This window comes from Nerophis ophidion, linkage group LG24, assembly GCF_033978795.1.
Source record: "Nerophis ophidion isolate RoL-2023_Sa linkage group LG24, RoL_Noph_v1.0, whole genome shotgun sequence".
NCBI lineage: Eukaryota > Metazoa > Chordata > Actinopteri > Syngnathiformes > Syngnathidae > Nerophis > Nerophis ophidion.
Window position 1 is genome coordinate 23837399 of NC_084634.1, and position 20864 is coordinate 23858262.

General features: G+C 38.2%; 1 protein-coding gene across 2 annotated transcripts in view; it reads right to left on the minus strand.

The window, feature by feature from the left end:
• The window catches only part of LOC133542597 (interleukin-31 receptor subunit alpha-like), a 35761-nt gene extending 15854 nt beyond the window's left edge, over nucleotides 1–19907 (minus strand). The window contains exons 1-9 of one of the 2 annotated variants that reach the window (XM_061886878.1): nucleotides 19639–19907; nucleotides 14418–14687; nucleotides 12200–12329; nucleotides 11937–12121; nucleotides 11747–11859; nucleotides 11624–11647; nucleotides 7593–7749; nucleotides 7413–7495; nucleotides 7110–7326 (exon numbers count right to left, since the gene is read on the minus strand). In XM_061886878.1, coding sequence (XP_061742862.1) covers nucleotides 7110–7326; nucleotides 7413–7495; nucleotides 7593–7749; nucleotides 11624–11647; nucleotides 11747–11859; nucleotides 11937–12121; nucleotides 12200–12329; nucleotides 14418–14687; nucleotides 19639–19687 — 1228 coding nt within the window. In that variant the 5' untranslated portion in view covers nucleotides 19688–19907. Of the gene's footprint in view, nucleotides 1–7109; nucleotides 7327–7412; nucleotides 7496–7592; nucleotides 7753–11623; nucleotides 11648–11746; nucleotides 11860–11936; nucleotides 12122–12199; nucleotides 12330–14417; nucleotides 14688–19638 lie in introns of both variants that reach the window. The other variant, XM_061886877.1, reaches the window with a different exon arrangement.
• Between the last annotated feature and the right edge of the window lie 957 nt (nucleotides 19908–20864).

Consider the following 20864-nt stretch of genomic DNA (forward strand, 5'->3'; position numbering starts at 1 on the left):
CTACATTTAAAACACTTCCTTATGGTCTACATAAAATGTAATGATGGTTCTTTGGTCCAAATCTTGCATAGATTATGTTTTACAGACCGTTTTCTGACCATCATTTCAGGATGCGCCGATTTGTGAGTAGTCTTATATACGTAGCTCCACTTCGACAGCGTCCTTTCCCCCCATCTTTGTTGCACCGGTAGTTTTTAGAGCCGGGGTCACCAACGTGGTGCCCGCGGGCACTAGGTTGCCCGTAAGGACCAGATGAGTCGCCCGCTGGCCTGTTCTAAAAATAGCTCAAATAGCAGCATTTACCAGTGAGCTGCTTCTATTTTTTAAATTGTATTTATTTACTAGCAAGCTAGTCTCACTTTGCTCTGCATTTTTAATTCTAAAAGAGACAAAACTCAAATAGAATTTGAAAATCCAAGAAAATATTTTAAAGACTTGGTTTTCACTCGTTTAATTAAATTCATTAATTTTTTTACTTTGCTTCTTATAACTTTCAGAAATACAATTTTAGAGAGAAAATACAGCCTTAAAAATGATTTTAGGATTTTTAAAACACATATCACTTTTTACCTTTTAAATTTCTTCCTCTTCTTTCCTGACAATTCAAATCAATGTTCAAGTAATTTTTTTTTCTTAATGTAAAGAATAATAAATACATTTTAATTTAATTCTTCATTTTAGCTTCTGTTTTTTCGATGAAGAATATTTGTGAAATATTTCTTCAAACTTATGATTAAAATTAAAAGAGAATCATTCTGGCAAATCTAGAAAATCTGTAGAATCAAATTTAAATCATATTTCACAGTCTTTTGAATTTTTAAAAAAAATTTTGTTTTGGAAAATCGAGAAGAAATAATGATTTGTTTTTGTTAGAAATAAAGCTTGGTCCAATTTGTTATATATTCTAACAAAGTGCAGATTGGATTTTAACCTATTTAAAACATGTCATCAAAATTCTAAAATTAATCTTAATCAGGAACAATTACTAATGATGTTCCATAAATTATTTTTTGAATTTTTTCGAAAAGATTCGAATTAGCTAGTTTTTCTCTTCATTTTTTTTGGTTGAATTTTAAAGAGTCGAAATTGAAGATAAACTATGTTTCAAAATGTAATTTTCATTTTTTTTCCTGTTTTCTCCTCTTTTAAACTGTTCAATTAAGTGTTTTTTTCATAATTTATTTTCTACTAAAAACCTTCGGTAAAAGGGAAAAAAATGTACGACGGAATGACAGACAGAAATACACATTTTTTTATATGTAGATGTATTTATTAAACGTAAATTGAGCAAATTGGCTATTTCTGGCAATTTATTCAAATGTGTATCAAACTGGTAGCCCTTCGCATAAATCAGTACCCAAGAAGTAGCTCTTGGTTTCAAAAAGGTTGGTGACCCTTGTTTTAGAGCTTCCGTAGCGAGTCTACTGACAGATTAAGATCAAACTTTAACCTACTTTTAATTATCAATGGCAACAGCAGAGGATGCATGTGCATGTACGAGCAAGTCTGCCCCACGACAAGCGGATAGTGAAAAACAATGAGCTTAATTAAAACAGTGTGACTTCAATGGCGGACTCGAGCAATGCATTTGGGTACATTTATATTATGTGAGGATAATTCGCTGACGTCACATTTGGGAAAAACGTCACCTAACAGAACATGTCACGAGGGAGGTGCGGGACATTGAGTCCGAGTGGACCATGTTCCGAACCTCTATTGTCGAGGCGGCTGATTGGAGCTGTGGCCGCAAGGTTGTTGGTGCCTGTCGTGGCGGTTATCCCAGAACCCGTTGGTGGACACCAGCAGTGAGGGATGCCGTCAAGCTGAAGAAGGAGTCCTATCGGGTTCTTTTGGCTCATAGGACTCCGGAGGCAGTGGACGGGTACCGACGGGCCAAGCGGTGTGCAGCTTTAGCGGTCGCGGAGGCAAAAACTCGGACATGGGAAGAGTTCGGGGAAGCCATGGAAAACGACTTCCGGACGGCTTCGAAGCGATTCTGGACCACCATACGGCGCCTCAGGAAGGGGAAGCAGTGCACTATCAACACCGTGTATGGTGCGGATGGTGTTCTGCTGACTTCGACTGCGGATGTTGTGGATCGGTGGAGGGAATACTTCGAAGACCTCCTCAATCCCACCAACACGTCTTTCTTTGAGGAAGCGGTGCCTGGGGAATCTGTAGTGGACTCTCCTATTTCTAGGGCTGAGGTCGCTGAGGTAGTTAAAAAGCTCCTCGGCGGCAAGGCCCCGGGGGTGGATGAGATCCGCCCGGAGTTCCTTAAGGCTCTGGATGCTGTGGGGCTGTCAAGACTCTGCAGCATCGCGTGGACATCGGGGGCGGTACCTCTGGATTGTCAGACCGGGGTGGTGGTCCCTCTCTTTAAGAAGGGGGACCGCAGGGTGTGTTCCAACTATCGTAGGATCACACTCCTCAGCCTTCCCGGTAAGGTTTATTCAGGTGTACTGGAGAGGAGGCTTCGCCGGATTGTCGAACCTCGGATTCAGGAGGAACAGTGTGGTTTTCGTCCTGGTCGTGGAACTGTGGACCAGCTCTATACTCTTGGCAGGGTTCTTGAGGGTGCATGGGAGTTTGCCCAACCAGTCTACATGTGCTTTGTGGACTTGGAGAAGGCATTCGACCGTGTCCCTCGGGAAGTCCTGTGGGGAGTGCTCAGAGAGTATGGGGTATCGGACTGTCTTATTGTGGCAGTCCGCTCCCTGTATGATCAGTGTCAGAGCTTGGTCCGCATTGCTGGCAGTAAGTCGGACACGTTTCCAGTGAGGGTTGGACTCCGCCAAGGCTGTCCTTTGTCACCGATTCTGTTCATAACTTTTATGGACAGAATTTCTAGGCGCAGCCAAGGCGTTGAGGGGTTCCGGTTTGGTGGCCACGGGATTAGGTCTCTGCTTTTTGCAGATGATGTAGTCCTGATTGCTTCATCTGGCCGGGATCTTCAGCTCTCACTGGATCGGTTCGCAGCCGAGTGTGAAGCGACCGGAATGAGAATCAGCACCTCCAAGTCCGAGTCCATGGTTCTCGCCCGGAAAAGGGTGGAGTGCCATCTCCGGGTTGGGGAGGAGACCCTGCCCCAAGTGGAGGAGTTCAAGTACCTAGGAGTCTTGTTCACGAGTGGGGGAAGAGTGGATCGTGAGATCGACAGGCGGATCGGTGCGGCGTCTTCAGTAATGCGGACGTTGTATCGATCCGTTGTGGTGAAGAAGGAGCTGAGCCGGAAGGCAAAGCTCTCAATTTACCGGTCGATCTACGTTCCCATCCTCACCTATGGTCATGAGCTTTGGGTCATGACCGAAAGGATAAGATCACGGGTACAAGCGGCCGAAATGAGTTTCCTCCGCCGTGTGGCGGGTCTCTCCCTTAGAGATAGGGTGAGAAGCTCTGCCATCCGGGAGGAACTCAAAGTAAAGCCGCTGCTCCTCCACATCGAGAGGAGCCAGATGAAGTGGTTCGGGCATCTGGTCAGGATGCCACCCGAACGCCTCCCTAGGGAGGTGTTTAGGGCACGTCCAGCTGGTAGGAGGCCACGGGGAAGACCCAGGACACGTTGGGAAGAATATGTCTCCCGGCTGGCCTGGGAACGCCTCGGGATCCCCCGGGAAGAGCTAGACGAAGTGGCTGGAGATAGGGAAGTCTGGGCTTCCCTGCTTAGGCTGCTGCCCCCGCGACCCGACCTCGGATAAGCGGAAGATGATGGATGGATGGACGGATGGTCACCTAACAGCTCATTTCTCGGAAGTATCAAGGAAGGCAAAAATGTTTTGTAAATATGTCCGCAATGCCTTCACAGTTTGATTTCACATTTTCGGGACTTATGCAGATCCCAAACACACAGCAGCAGGTTCTAATAGGTAAGAACAGTTGGTTTTGCGTTATATGGCCATTTTAATAAGATTGCACTCCCTTATTGGTCAGTCTGATATGTAAAGAATGTGTCAACTGAACAGCGAAGCATGGATAATGTATTATAACAGACCAATGACTGCTGCTGTGTGTCATGGTTGACATGTATAGACTGACCAAAAAGGAAGTGACATACCGTAACTGACCAATAACTAGTGCCGAGTGTCATAATTGACATGTTTATCATCCAATGAGCATTGAGTAACAAACCCTAATAATGTAATAATTGACTTGCAATAAAATCAATTGGATCAATCCTTGACACAATAATTTGTCAAGCTTATGAGATGCGATGCAAATCTGTCACAATTTGGTTTCTTCAGCTAACTGCGGGGTCGTTCTCCCAGGAAGGCAGACGGACTACTCCGGACAAGGCGTGCAGGTAAAAATATAAATTAATCATCAAAACTCAAAAGGGGACAAAAACGGAAAAGAAGGCGAAGACATAACGTGCTGATCGCACTTGGAGTTAAAGCAAATATTTAGCGCAGGAAACATGGAACTATGGACATGGAACACTCACAAAACTGTGGCATGAAATAAACAAGATTTAGTAGTTGGTTGCGTGAGGCAAAGACTTAGCATAAACTTGAAATCCAGACAAGAAGCGAACAATAACGCAAAGCTGAGCGTGGCGAGCAACGTGAATAAATAGCTCTCTGATTAGTGCTCGGCGGCAGGTGAACGTCCCGAAAACTAATCAGAGGCAGGTGAAACCAATTAGTACCCATGGTCACCAAAACAAACCCATAAGTGCACAAAACAGGAACTAAGGACGTCCAAAATGAACAGAACATAACTAAACACGGATCATGACAAAATCACTGTGACATTATTGTTCATTTTTAAAGGCCTACTGAAATGAGATTTTACTATTCAAACGGGGATAGCAGGTCCATTCTATGTGTCATACTTGATCATTTCGCGATATTGCCATATTTTTGCTGAGAGGATTTAGTAGAGAACATCCACGATAAAGTTCGCAACTTTTGGTCGCTAATAGAAAAGTCCTGTCTTTACCGGAAGTATGTGTGCGTGACGTCACGAGTTGCAGGGCTCCACACGTATTCACATTGTTTATAATAGGAGCCACCAGCAGTAAGAGCAATTCGAACCGAGAAAGTGACAATTTCCCCATTAATTTGAGCGAGGATGAAAGATTTGTGAATTAGGATATTGATAGAGAAGGACTAGAAAAAAAAAAAAGCGACGGCTCCGGGCGGCGGCAGTGTGATCGTTTTAGATGTAATTAGATACATTTACTAGGATCATTCTGGATGATCCCTTATCTGCTTATTGTTTTAATAGTGTTTTAGTGAGATTTTAAAGATTGTAAAGACATACCTCAAAGTCGGATAGCTGCGGTGAACACGAAGTGTCTCAGAGAGAAGCAGAGGAGCCAAGTTCACAGCTGCCTTTTAAACAGCTGCTGCAGGACGACGAATAATCCAATGATTTCTCCGGTAAGATATATATCACAATTTTCCCATCCAAAAACATGCTGGTTGACGTAGAGAAAACATGTTCGCTTGACCGCTCTGCTTCACAACAAACAAAGAAACACCGGCTGTGTCTCGGTGCTAAAGACAGCTGCAACCCACCGCTTTACACCAACAGCATTGTTTTTTATAGTCTCCATTATTAAATGAACAAATTGCAAAACATTCAGCAACACAGATGTCCAAAATACCGTGTAATTATGCGATTAAAGCAGACGACTTTTAGCCACGAGTGGTGCAGCTGCTAATATTTCCTGACAGTCCGTGACGTCACGTGTATGCGTCATCATTCCGCGACGTTTTCAACAAGAAACTCGCGGGAAATTTAAAATTGCAATTTAGTAAACTAAAAAGGCCGTATTGGCATGTGTTGCAATGTTAATATTTCATCATTGATATATAAACTATCAGACTGCGTGGTGGGTAGTAGTGGGTTTCAGTAGGCCTTTAAAATATTTTTATTTTATTTTTTATAAATGGCTGTGATGATCATGTAAATGAGGGATTTCTAATCACTGCTATTTTGGAATTTTCATTAATATTGATGGTGTTGTTATTATTTCATTTTTGTTGGACTACTTTTGGATTGTTTTGTGTCATGTTTGTGTGTCCTCTCAATTGCTCCGTTAAATGCTATTCTGAATGTTGCTGGGCCGGGTTTGATTTTGGAATTGGAATTGTATTATTATGGTATTTTTGCGTATTATATTGTTGGATTGATTAATAACAAAAAAAATAAATAAAAAAAGAGCCTTGTTTTTGCTATGTTTTCTTACCGTCAAGCTTCAAGTATTTGGATTGATTATTTCTTGCATGATTATACATACCGTATTTCCTTGAATTGCCGCAGGGCATATAGTATGCGCCTGCCTTGAATTACTGCCGGGTCAAACTCGCTTCGCAAAATAATAAGCACATGCTTTGTATTACCGCCTGATCAAACTCGTGACGCAGGAGTGACACTTCCCTCTGTCATCATTTTCAAAATGGAGGAGGCTGATTTCAATACCGGTAATTTGAAATCGCATAAAGGGAAGAAGATTAAGAGCTATTCAGTAAGATTTAAGGTCTAAGCTTACATCACACTCAAATTTTTACTGCATGCCTTTGGCAAGTGCCGGAGTGAGAAGAGGTTTTAAAATAATTAGCGCATGCTTACTTTTACTGCATGCCTTTGGTAAGCGCAGGAGTGAGAAGAGGTTTTAAATTAATTAGCGCCCCGGCGGAAATTCCAGGAAATACGGTATTTGTTGTTTAAGACAACGTTGCAAAATAGTTGTATTTGTGGATTGAGACATGGTTGATGTCCAACGCTGGATCAACGTTGTTGGTTGGGAAATGACCAAAATTCAATGGTCAAATCAACATCAGAACCCAACATTGAATAAACATAGTCAGAAAGCAAGTTGTTTCAACGTTGTATTTGTGTTGTAGAATGATGGTTGGGAAATGACCAAAATTCAAAGGTCAAATCAACGTCAGAACCAAACATTGATTAAACGTCAAAAAGAATGTTGTTTCAACGTTCTGTTTGAGTTGCTCAACGTCAGGACCAAATTCAACAAGTTCTCAACGTTGTTTTAATGTCTAGTGCCTGCTGGGTTTGGTGGATACAGTGCAACTATTTCCTGAGTACCACCTTTTGAGAATCTATGCATTAGATTTCGTATTTTCAACTCCATTAAAACTTACTTTCTCCAACAGCTGGAACATAAACACAGTCCTCTGCCAGCAGGGTCTCATTGTGGAGGACCTTGAGCTTTAACCAGTGAGCGTCTTTAGTCACCTCAATCTTACATGTCGATTTGCCACACAAAGTACGGCCATGACGGATATAATTCCCTTGATCCTTGGTGGAAGTCAGATAGAGAGAATAGATAAATGTGCCTTGGCATGTTGACGGAATCTCCTGCAGTGAAGAAGTAATGGAGAAGAGGACATATTTTACTTGTGTATGAAATGTGAATATGAGTGCAAGGATTAAAGTGTCCTGACCGTCCACACGGCGTAAACTTTTCTTTCTCCGTCTTGGTCTGGTTCTGTTACCTTCCTCCATAGGTGCAACTTGACATCACTCCCTGCAAGGGGATTAATGATCAGTATCGATTCTGCAATACAAACTCTGCCTAGCAACAAGTGTGATGTTCAACAGAAGCTAAATACATTTTAACTTACAATGGAGTTGTGTCAAAAGCGTTTCCTCCCGGCTCCATTCACTCCACGGAGCTTTGTCCAAAGCACAGCGGACTGAAACTTTGTAGTGAGTGCATGACTCTACTTTGTCAAAGCTTAACCTCCCTTTCGCTCTAGCTTCTAAAGTTTTATTGAGCACCTTCTGGAGAAAATAGAAAAGCCATTTATCAACAACACCCAGAAACGCTGCAATGTGGAAAAGTGTTCTGTGGTCTGACGGGCCCACTTTTCAAATTGTTTTTGCAAACTGTGAACGTCGTGTCCTCCGGTACAAAGAGGTAAAGAACAATCCAGACTGTTCTAGGCGCAAAGTTCAAAAGCCAGCATCTGTGATGGTATGGGGGTGTATTAGAGCCCCAGGCATGGGTAACTTACACGTCTGTGAAGGCACCATTGAAAGGTACATACAGGTTTTGGAGCAACATATGTTGCCATCCAAGCAACATTATCATGGTCGTCCCTGCTTATTTCAGCAAGACAATGCCAAACCACGTGTTACAACAGTGTGGCTTCATAGTAAAAGAGTGTGGGTACTAGACTGGCCTGCCAGTAGTCCATACCTGTCTTCCATTGTAAATGTGTGGTGCATTATGAAGCCTAAAATACCACAACAGAGACCCCGTTGTGGTTTTGGGGTTTGTATATATGGGGCTGACTTATATTCAGGTTGATATATTAACTTGACCACCGTCAACTCAACTGACCAATCACTGGCGCTGCGTCGAATGGAAATTGACGCATCAACTGACCAATGATATGGGAGCGAGGTACTGTTAACCACCAATTACGGACACTGAGCCTAATAAGACTGATCAATGGTGAGTTAGCAATGTACTGTTACTGACCAAATAAGGGTGCTGATCCTAATATGACTGACCAATGGTGAGTTAGCAATGTACTGTTACTGACCAAATAGGGGCGCTGATCCTAATAAGACTGACCAATGGTGAGTTAGCAATGTACTGTTACTGACGAAATAGGGGCGCTGATCCTAATAAGACTGACCAATGATGAGTGAGCAACTTACTGTTACCGACCAATTACGGGTGTTGATACTAATACGACTGACCAATGGTCAGTTAGCAATGTACTGTTACTGACCAAATAGGGGCGCTGATCCTAATAAGACTGACCAATGGTGAGTTAGCAATGTACTGTTACTGACCAAATAGGGGCGCTGATCCTAATAAGACTGACCAATGGTGAGTTAGCAATGTACTGTTACTGACCAAATAGGGGCGCTGATCCTAATAAGACTGACCAATGAGGAGTGAGCAACTTACTGTTACCGACCAATTACGGGTGTTGATACTAATACGACTGACCAATGGTGAGTTAGCAATGTACTGTTACTGACCGAATAGGGGCGCTGATCCTAATAAGACTGACTAATGATGAGTGAGCAACGTACTGTTACTGACCAATTACGGGTGTTCATACTAATACAACTGACCAATGGTGAGTTAGCAATGTACTCTTTCTGACCAAATAGGGGCGCTGATCCTATTAAGACTGACTAATGATGAGTGAGCAACGTACTGTTACTGACCAATTACGGGTGTTGATACTAATACGACTGACCAATGGTGAGTTAGCAATGTATTCGGACTTTATCAATGAATTCTCAGAGTTCGTTGCTGATCTAGTGACACACGCCGATAATATAATCATAATGGGGGACTTTAATATCCATATGAATACCCCATCGGACCCACCGTGCGTAGCGCTCCAGACTATAATTGATAGCTGTGGTCCCACACAAATAAGAAATGAACCCACGCATCGCAACGGTAATACGATAGACCTAGTGCTTGTCAGGGGTATCACCGCTTCCAAAGTTACGATACTCCCGTATACTAAAGTATTGTCCGATCATTACCTTATAAAATTCGAGGTTCAGACGCATGTTCATCAAACTAATAATAATAATAACTGCTATAGCAGCCGCAACATTAATACGGCCACAACGACAACTCTTGCTGACCTACTGCCCTCGGTAATGGCACCATTCCCAAAATATGTGGGCTCTATTGATAACCTCACTAACAACTTTAACGACGCCCTGCGCGAAACCATTGATAACATAGCACCGCTAAAGTTAAAAAAGGCTCCAAAAAAGCGCACCCCGTGGTTTACAGAAGAAACTAGAGCTCAGAAATTATTATGCAGAAAGCTGGAACGCAAATGGCGCACGACTAAACTTGAGGTGCACCATCAAGCATGGAGTGATGGTTTAATAACTTATTAACGCATGCTTACCTTAGCTAAAGCTAATTATTACTCAAATCTCATCCACCGTAATAAAAACGATCCTAAATTTTTGTTTAGTACGGTAGCATCGCTAACCCAACAAGGGACTCCTTCCAGTAGCTCCACCCACTCAGCTGATGACTTTATGCAATTCTTTAGTAAGAAAATTGAAGTCATTAGAAAGGAGATTAAAGACAATGCGTCCCAGCTACAACGGGGTTCTATTAACACTGACACGATTGTATATACGGCGGATACTGCCCTCCAAAATAGTTTCTCTCGTTTTGAGGAAATAACATTAGAGGAATTGTTACAACGTGTAAATGGAATAAAACAAACAACATGTTTACTTGACCCTCTTCCTGGGAAACTGATCAAGGAGCTCTTTGTATTATTAGGTCCATCAGTGCTAAATATTATAAACTTATAACTTTCCTCGGGCACTGTTCCCCTAGCATTCAAAAAAGCGGTTATTCATCCTCTTCTTAAAAGACCAAACCTCGATCCTGACCTCATGGTAAACTACCGACCGGTGTCTCACCTTCCCTTTATTTCAAAAATCCTCGAAAAAATTGTTGCGGAGCAGTTAAATGAACACTTAGCGTCTAACAATCTATGTGAAACCTTTCAATCCGGTTTCAGGGCAAATCACTCGACGGAGACAGCACTCGCAAAAATGACTAATGATCTATTGCTAACGATGGATTCTGATGCGTCATCTATGTTGCTGCTCCTCGATCTTAGCGCTGCTTTCGATACTGGGGCGCTGATCCTAATAAGACTGACCAATTATGAGTGAGTGACATACTGTTACTGACCAATTATGAGTGAGTGACATACTGTTACTGTCCTATTACAGGTGTTGATCCTAATAAGACTGACCAATGATGAGGGAGCAATGTTCTGTTACTGACCAATCACTGGCGCGGCGTCTAAAAATGATTGACACGTAGACTGGCCAATGACCAGTGAGCGACATACTGTTACTGACCAAATACGAGTGCTGATCCTAATAGGACTGACCAATGACCACTGAGCAACTTACTATTACTGACCAATCACTGGTGCTACATCTAATAAGACTCACCAATTGTGAGTGAACAACGTATGTTACTGACCAATATCTGTTGCTTTGTCTAGTAATGATTGTCATAGTCTGACCACTGACGAGTGAGCAACATATTGTTTCTGATCAATCACCGGTGCCACATGTAATGATTAACATATAGACTAACCAGTAACTGACCAATAACTGGTGCTGTGTCCAGTAATGATTGTCATGAGACTGACCAATGACGAGTGAGCGACGCACTGTTACTAACCAATCATTACCACTTCTTCTAACAATGATTGACATGTAGACTGACCAATGATGAGTGAGCGACCTACTGTTACTGACCAATCACTGGTCCATTGATTGACATTGACTAATTCCATTTAACTCGAATGTATCAAATGTATAATAATAACAACAATATTGACATACATTGACTAATTTAAAGGCTTGTCCAGGGTGTACCCCGCTTTACGCTTGAGTGCAGCTGAGATAGGTTCCAGCACCCCCTGCAAGCCCGAGACGGACAAACAGTAGAAAATGGATGGATGGATGACTAATTTTATTGTTTTATGTGCTATATAATTATCAAAATATCTAAATAAATAATAACAATAATGAGAATTATTTTTTCTCTATTACATGTCTTCAGTCAGTAATGTTAATTATAGAGTAAGTTATTAACAGGGAATACAAAATGTTACATTACCTCTAATGCTTCTTTATTGCCAACCTGCAACAGAGACGAAAACTAGTTTTCAATACCATGGCTTATCTAATGTATACATTTTTTTTCTTTCATTTTAGAAACAGTTGATCAAAGAATGCATACCTTGTTATATTTAATTTGACAGTGGTGTTTCTTGGATGTGGCTGAGGTGGTCCACTCTGCTAATATGTGGCCGGATAAGGCAGTTAGGTTCAATTTTGGCGGGTTAATTTGCACTGAGGAAAAGGCGACGTGGTCAAGTTAAGACACCATTTTTAAAAAAATACATATTTATGACATCATTGATACTTACATATTTGATAGGGCTGAAATTGATAAGGATGGGAGTAAACCTCCCAGTGGATGGTCTTAGCTCTCACTGTCACACTGTAGTTGCCCACCAGAGTTATATTCCCTGACAAATGCACGTCTTGGGTTGTGCACGTCTTCTTGTCTGAGCTGCAGATTTCAAACTGGGACCTGTGCAGCTGAGATGAACTAAAAGAAATGTGCATTACTTCGAGAAAAATCCAACAATGATCATAATTTACATGTATGGGCGGAAGGTGAACTCACACGAGTACAGTGTAGTTTATCTCTTTTGAGACATGCGCCTGATGCTTCCAACTGCAGGTGAAAAGCTGCGGTACACCTCCCCATGAGTCGTTTTTATAGTGCAAAATGCAGCTGACATTGGTGGGTTTTGCTGTATTAAAAAAAATTGTTAATCCATAGTTACATCTTTGCTTCAGGGGATTTTTCCTGAATCCCATGAAGAGCAGGGAAACCTGTGAAACAGGCTTGTAGGGATAAAATAGCCTCAGTGTTTTTTCCTGACCTAACGTATATATATGTATATATATATATATATATATATATATATATATATATATATATATATATATATATATATATATATATATATATATATATATATATATATATATATATTTATATACAGTGGGGCAAAAAAGTATTTAGTCAGCCACCGATTGTGCAAGTTCTCCCACGTAAAATGATGACAGAGGTCTGTAATTTTCATCATAGGTACATTTCAACTGTGAGAGACAGAATGTGAAAAAAAATCCAGGAATTCACATTGTAGGAATTTTTAAGAATTTATTTGTAAATTATGGTGGAAAATAAGTATTTGGTCAACCATTCAAAGCTCTCAATGATGGAAGGAGGTTTTGGCTCAAAATCTCATGATACATGGCCCCATTCATTCTTTCCTTATCACGGATCAATCGTCCTGTCCCCTTAGCAGCAAAACAGCCCCAAAGCCTGATGATTCCACCCCCGTGCTTCACAGTAGGTATGGTGTTCTTGGGATACAACTCAGTATTCTTCTTGCTCCAAAGACGACGAGTTGAGTTTATACAAAAATTGATATATGGATGATACAGCAGAGGATTGGGAGAATGTCATGTGGTCAGATGAAACCAAAATACCAGAAGCCTGTGATTGGCTACCAAAAGCGCCTTATTGGAGTGAAACTTGCCAAGGGACATGAACCCGAATATTAACATTGCTGTATGTATATATTTGACCCAGCAGATTTGGTCACATTTTCAGTAGACCCATAATAAATTCCTAAAAGAACCGAACTTCATGAATGTTTTTTGTGACCAACAAGTATGTGCTCCAATCACTCTATCGCAAAAAAATAAGAGTTTTAGAAATTATTGAAAACTCAAGACAGCCATCACATTATGTTCTTTACAAATGTATGTAAACTTTTGACCACGACTGTGTGTATATATATATATATATATATATATATATATATATATATATATATATGTCTTGATTGGATTATCCAGAGAATAGTGCTCGATACCGTGGTAGAGCGCAATATGTAGGTGTGGGAAAAATCACAAGACTACTTCATCTCTACAGAACTGTTTCATGAGGGGTTCCCTCAATCATCAGGAGATTTTAATGGAAGCATTCACATACAATGGTTTATATAGGGCACAGAGTAGGGTGTGGTGATTGGCTCATGTGTTACCTAGGAGGTGTTTCCGTCTGTGGCGGCATGTTGAAATGATTTCACTGCGCTTGTTGAGGGATGATAGAGCTGGATGATATACAATAAACAGTTTCTATTTTAAGCATAGGTTGCATCTTTTATTACCACTGTTGTAAGGTGTGCTGGATGCAAGAATTTGCCATGTTATTGAATATTCAACATTATTGTCTCTGAGGTTCCAAATGTGTTTGCTGAGTTCTGTAGAATTCCGCAAAGTCTGGTTTCTAAAGGAGGCGTTGTGATTATTCCATCTTGTTTTGAACGCTCCTTCGGTTAATCCTACGTACGTGTCGAATGTGTTAATGTCCTTGCGTGTTACCTTTGCTTGGTAAACGACTGATGTCTGTAAGCACCCTCCGTTGAGAGGGCAATCAGGTTTCTTGCGACAGTTACATTCCTTATTGGTTTCAGAGTCGTTTAGTCCGGGGGTGGGCAGTCCTTTTGCAATTGCTTTGTTATGGTTTGAAATGATTTGTGCCCTATACAAACCATTGTATGTGAATACTTCCATTAAAATCTCCTGATGATTGAGGGAACCCCTCATGAAACAGTTCTGTAGAGATGAAGTAGTCTTGTGATTTTTCCCACACCTACATATATATATACGTGTGTGTATATATACTGGATATGTTTATATATACATATAAATATATACTTACAAGCCGATATAGTCCAATACTTATTCTATTGCTGATATACGATTCGATATCTCACATGAATTGATTGTTACGATCAGGTAATGAATATGAATAAAACTCTTACCGTATGTTTTGATAGTGGTTCCTCCGAGAAGCTCCTTAGTATCAACACTGTGGCACTGCAGTGCAGCTTTGGGCTGTATGAAGTTATTCAGAGACACGGCAATGCGAGACGAGTTGATGGGGGTCGACCAGCTTTTGGGTAACACTTTGTTATCCAGTGTCCAAAACACCTTTCCGTGGACACACATTTTGTCGCAAAATATCTTAATATTAGATCCTACTTGGATGTACAGATCTTTGGGGACGACATCACACATGTTCTGACTTTGTACTGTGGGAAACATAGAAATAGGTCAATAAATTGTTTGTTTTCATGGTAGGAAGGACTGGTGATACAGTAACATGCAAATAAAACAATACACTCTATACATCAGGGGTCCCCAAAGTTTTTGGCTATGGGGCCTCATTGGGTTAAAAAAATTTAGCCGGGGGCCGGGCTGTAAAATATACATTAGGTCAGGAATATAAAACAGAGGCTATTTCATCCCTACAGGCCTGTTTCGCAGGATTCCCTGCTCTTCAGGGGATTTTATAATAACACAGTGTCCAACACCCCCCGCGACCCCGAAAGGGATAAGCGGTAGGAAATGGATGCATATATAATGCAATCCCCTGAAGAGCAAGAAAACCTGCGAAACAGGGGATTTTAAAATAAAATTTATATTAAAATCCTCTGAAGAGCAGGGAAACATTCAAAACAGACTTGTAGGGATGAAATAGAATCTTTGTTTTTTCCTGACCTAACGTATATTCCTTTCTCCCCCGGTAATGAGCAATATATACACATATATCTATATATTTATATATAGATATATATACACATATATATATATATATATATATATATATATATATATATATATATATATATATATATATATATATAAATATATATATATATATATATGTGTATATATATCTATATATAAATATATAGATATATGTGTATATATATATATATATATATATGTGTGTATATATATATATATATATATATATATATATATATATATATATATATATATATATATATATATATATATTCAGAGGGAAATTATGTCACATTATCAATGGGAAAAGGCATTTTTAAAGGAGACACCGGGAGTAACAAGCAGTATAAAATGGATTAGATAGGACAGATTTAATAATATGTTAAATACAAAATTACAATTCAAATTCAAATATTTTAACTTTGGACTTCCCTTTTGGATGCTAGCGGGCCGCGTCCAACAGTTTGGGGACCCCTGCTATACATGCAAGTAGCGCAAAGTCCAATACAAGTCGCCCCTCAAAATATTAAATTTAGCATTATTAAAGCAATCTCTCAGCATATCATATCTGAATATGAAATTAATAATATTACATTTGTAAAATGTGTATACATTTTAATATTTAATGACGATTTCATGTGCCCATTACAAAAATATATAAAAAAATACTTAATGTTGACATTATATGCTAATCATATAAGATTTATTTTTCTTTTACATTTTGATGCTTATGAAACTCAAAATATTTAAAATAAATTAAATAAGGTATTACCTTATATGCCCAATACATACAAATATTTTGATTGTATATTCCAATGAGTATGACACACAAAATATTTTACACAAAATATGCTTGCTTGATATTCGTATTATATAATACTTTTTTCTTTTGCATTCCCATGCATATCAAAAACTGAATATTTCAGCAAATAATTACAATGATATTTCATCTTGACTTTATGTGACATTATATAGTAATAATAATTACATATTATATGCTGATGAGTATGAAAAACTAACTATTTTATACCAAATATGTAAATATATTTTATGTTGGCTTGATATGCTTATTATGTAATAATACCTTTTTTTCTTTTACATTCTCTCATGCGTATGAAACACAAACTATTTCACCACAAAATTAGAATGATATATTATGTTGACTTTATATGCTCATTTTTTAATAATACGTTCATCATTTTACAGTTTCATGGGTATGAAACACAAAATATTTCAATAAAAAATGCATAATATGTTATGCTCATTATATGATATTTTTGTTATATTTTCCTAAGTATGAAACAAATACTATTTTTTACAAAATACATATTATTTTATGTTGATTATGTGCTCATTATTTAATAATATTTTATGTTGACTATAAGCTTACACAGTAAAACATTTTATAATTGTATGCTTATGAAACACACAATATTTGAATGAAAAAATCTAATAATATTTTTGCTGCCATTATATGCTCATAATATAAACATTACCTATTTAACATTTTCCTGAGTAACGAAAACTCATAATATTTAATACGAATTTAAATTTCATTATTGACTATTTGCTCATTATGCAACCCTTGTTTATTTTGTATTGGAATTAGTATGAAACACTAAATACTTGATTAAAACATTATAATATTTTATGTTGACTTTATATACGCATTATATAATAATAATTGTTACATATTAAACACACAACATATAAATAAAACAACATAATAATATTTAATGTTGATTTTAAATGCTCTTAATAATATTTCATTCTTTTACATTTTTATACGTATGAAACAAAAAATATTTGAAAAATGTACAGTATATATTTTAAAATTACTTTATTATATGCTCATTATAAAATAATACCTTTTTACATGGCGATGCATATTAAACACAAAACATTTAAATAAAAAAAAGATTATCATACGTTGACTGTATATGTTGTCATTAATGTTTTATTCTTTTACATTTTATGCTCAAAACACAAAATATGAGTAAAAAATGATATTTTAAAATTACTTTATATGCTCATTATATATAAATACTTTTTTGTTTACATGTGTGATGATGTATGTATGAAAGACATAATATTTATCACAAAATAGACATTATTTAATGTTGATTATATGCTCATTTTTCTTTTATAATTGTGTGTTTAGTAAGCACACAATTATAAAATAAAAATATTTAAATACAAATTTGAATATTGCCTTTATATGCTTGATATAAAATATTGATATATTTGACATGTTTCTGAGTATAGAACATGTAATATTTTTTGCAAATGTATATTTTGCTATAGGCTCATTATGTAATAATTGTTTCTTTTATATACAAACCCCGTTTCCATATGAGTTGGGAAATTGTGTTAGTTGTAAATATAAACGGAATACAATGATTTGCAAATCCTTTTCAACCCATATTAAATTGAATGCACTACAAAGACAAGATATTTGAGGTTCAAACTCATAAACTTAAATTTTTTTTTTGCTAATAATAATTAACTTAGAATTTCATGGCTGCAACATGTGCCAAATTAGTTGGGAAAGGGCATGTTCACCACTGTGTTACATCACCTTTTCTTTTAACAACACTCAATAAACGTTTGGGAACTGAAGAAACTAATTGTTGAAGCTTTGAAAGTGGAATTCCTTCCCATTCTTGTTTTATGTAGAGCTTCAGTCGTTTGGGGTCTCCGCTGTCGTATTTTATGCTTCATAATACGCCACACATTTTCGATGGGAAACAGGTCTGGACTGCAGGTGGGCCAGGAAAGTACCCACACTCTTGTACTACGAAGCCACGCTGTTGTAACACGTGGCTTGGCATTGTCTTGCTGAAATAAGCAGGGGCGTCCATGATAACGTTGCTTGGATTACAACATACTGTATGTTGCTCCAAAACCTGTATGGACCAGTCAGCATTAATAGTGCCTTCACAGATGTGTAAGTTTCCCATGCCTTGGGCACTAATACACCCCCATACCATCACAGATGCTGGCTTTTGAACTTTGCGCCTATAACAATCCGAATGGTTATTTTCCGCTTTGTTCTGGAGGACACCACGTCGTCTGTTTCCAAATATAATTTGAAATGTGGACTTGTTAGACCACAGAACACCTTTCCACTTTGCATCAGTCCATCTTAGATGAGCTCTGGCCCAGCCAAGCCGGTGGCGTTTCAGGGTTTTGTTGATAAATGGGTTTGGCTTTGCATAGTAGTGTTTTAACTTGCAATTACAGATGTAGCGACCAACTGTAGTTACTGACAGTGGTTTTATGAAGTTTTCCTAAGCCCATGTGGTGATATCCTTTACACACTGATGTCGGTTTTTGATGCGGCACCGACTGAGGGGTTCAAAGGTCCGTAATATCAACGCTTAAGTGCAGTGATTTCTCCAGATTCTCTGTACCTTTTGAGGATTTTACGGACAGTAGATGGTAAAATCCCTAAATTCCTTGCAATAGCTCGTTGAGAAATGTTGTTCTAAGACTGTTCGACAATTTGTTTACAAAGTGGTGACCCTCGCCCCATCCTTGTTTGTGAATTATTTAGCATTTCATGGAAGCTGCTTTTATACCCAATCATGGCACCCACCTGTTCACAATTAGCCTGCACACCTGTGGGATGTTCCAAATAAGTGTTTGATGGGCATTCCTCAACTTCATCACTATTTATTGCTACCTTTCCCAACTTCTTTGTCACGTGTGCTCGCATCAAATTCTAAAGTTAATTATTTGCAAAAAAAAAAATGTTAATCATTTTGAACATCAAATATGTTGTATTTGTAGCATATTCAACTAAATAAGGTTTGAAAATGATTTGCTAATCATTGTATTCCATTTATATTTACATCTAACACAATTTCCCAACTCATATGGAAACGGGGTTTGTACTAAATAGTCTGCAACATTAAATAGTTAAAGAGAACAATAAAATACTTAATGTTGACTTTATATGCTCATTATATACAATGTTCTTTTTTTCCCCATTTCCATGCATATGAAACACAAAATAGTTAAATAAAATATTATACTTAACACATAATAAAAACTATATAATATTTAATTATATTGATATGTTTATTATACACTATTTTTTTATTTTATATTTTCATGCTCATGAAAGACAAAATTTGAGTAAAAATCATATTATTTTGTGTTTCCTTTAAAAGCTCATTGTAAAATAAGCCTTTTTTTATTTTAAATATCCCCAAGTATAAAACACATTTCATATTTAATAAAAATATTTGATTTTGACTACATGCTCATTATGAAATACTTGTTTTCTTTTATATTCTAATGAGTGTGAAACATCCATCCATCCATTTTCTACCGCTTGTCCCTCTCTGGGTATGCAGGAGGGCTCTGAAAGCAACCTAAGGCTGCAATCGTTGCTGAATTAAACACGGTGAACACTTCTGAACTGCAACAGAAGAAATGAATCGTTACCTTCAGAAGTCGAGGAGATGACTATCAGTAGGAGCGGCAAACAAAACATATCTCTGACAAATCCTAAAATCTCCTTTTGACTTGTGGCTTAGTCCTTTTGCTTGAGCACCACAGCGTCAGCCATCTTCCCCAAGGAGTCGTGTCGCTGGTTTAAGACACCAAAGAGAGGAACTGAAGCAAACGATGAGAGAAGACACACAGGCGGTATTACTCAACTGGAAACGAGTCAGGAGGAAGTCGTGAAGTGCACTCAGTAATGTTTGTGTTATTAGCAGAGGGCTGCATGAGAGAATGCAACTGGCCTTCAGTGTATTAGTGAGTCAGAAGCAACAGCTCCCCGTAGTGGAAAATAAGTCAAGAAGCTTCACTTTTCACATCAGAAAGGAACAAAGTGGACTCTTGATCTCAATCCCAATTGTCTGATAACAAACTGTATCATATGGCAGTGGAAGAGATTCCACTAAGTGGTCTGATTGGTAATGCCCTTTTTTAAAGGGCATTAAAAAAAAATTCTCAAATTTCTCGATAATCTTCAGCCCTAAACCAAATATCAGTTATATCTGTTATGTGTATTATTTTGACCCTCTTTTATTAGACAATGTCAGAGGTTCAAATCGGTCGAATTGTTGTGTTTTAGTTTTATCCTGGGCGGCACGGTGGAAGAGAGGTTAGTGCGTCTGCCTCACAATACCAAGGTCCTGAGTAGTCGTGAGTTCAATCCCAGGCTCGGGATATTTCTGTGTGGAGTTTGCATGTTTTCCTCGTGATAGTGTGGGCTCCAAAGACATGCACCTGGGGATAGGTTGATTGGCAACACTAAAATTGGCCCTAGTGTGTGAATGTGAGTGTGAATGTTGTCTGTCTATCTGTGTTGGCCCTGCGATGAGGTAGCGACTTGTCCGGGGTGTACCCCGCCTTCCGCCCCATTGTAGTAGAGATAGCATCCAGCGCCCCCCGCGACCCCGTTACTTTAATACATATATATATATATATATATATATATATATATATATATATATATATATATATATATATGTATATGTATATATATATGTATATGTATATATATATATATATGTATATATATGTATATGTATATATATATATATATATATATATATATATATATATATATATATATATATATATATATATATATATATGTTTGGAATCTGCTACTTACATTGAGGTTGAAAGTACAGTATTACATTTACTGATGTTACTGT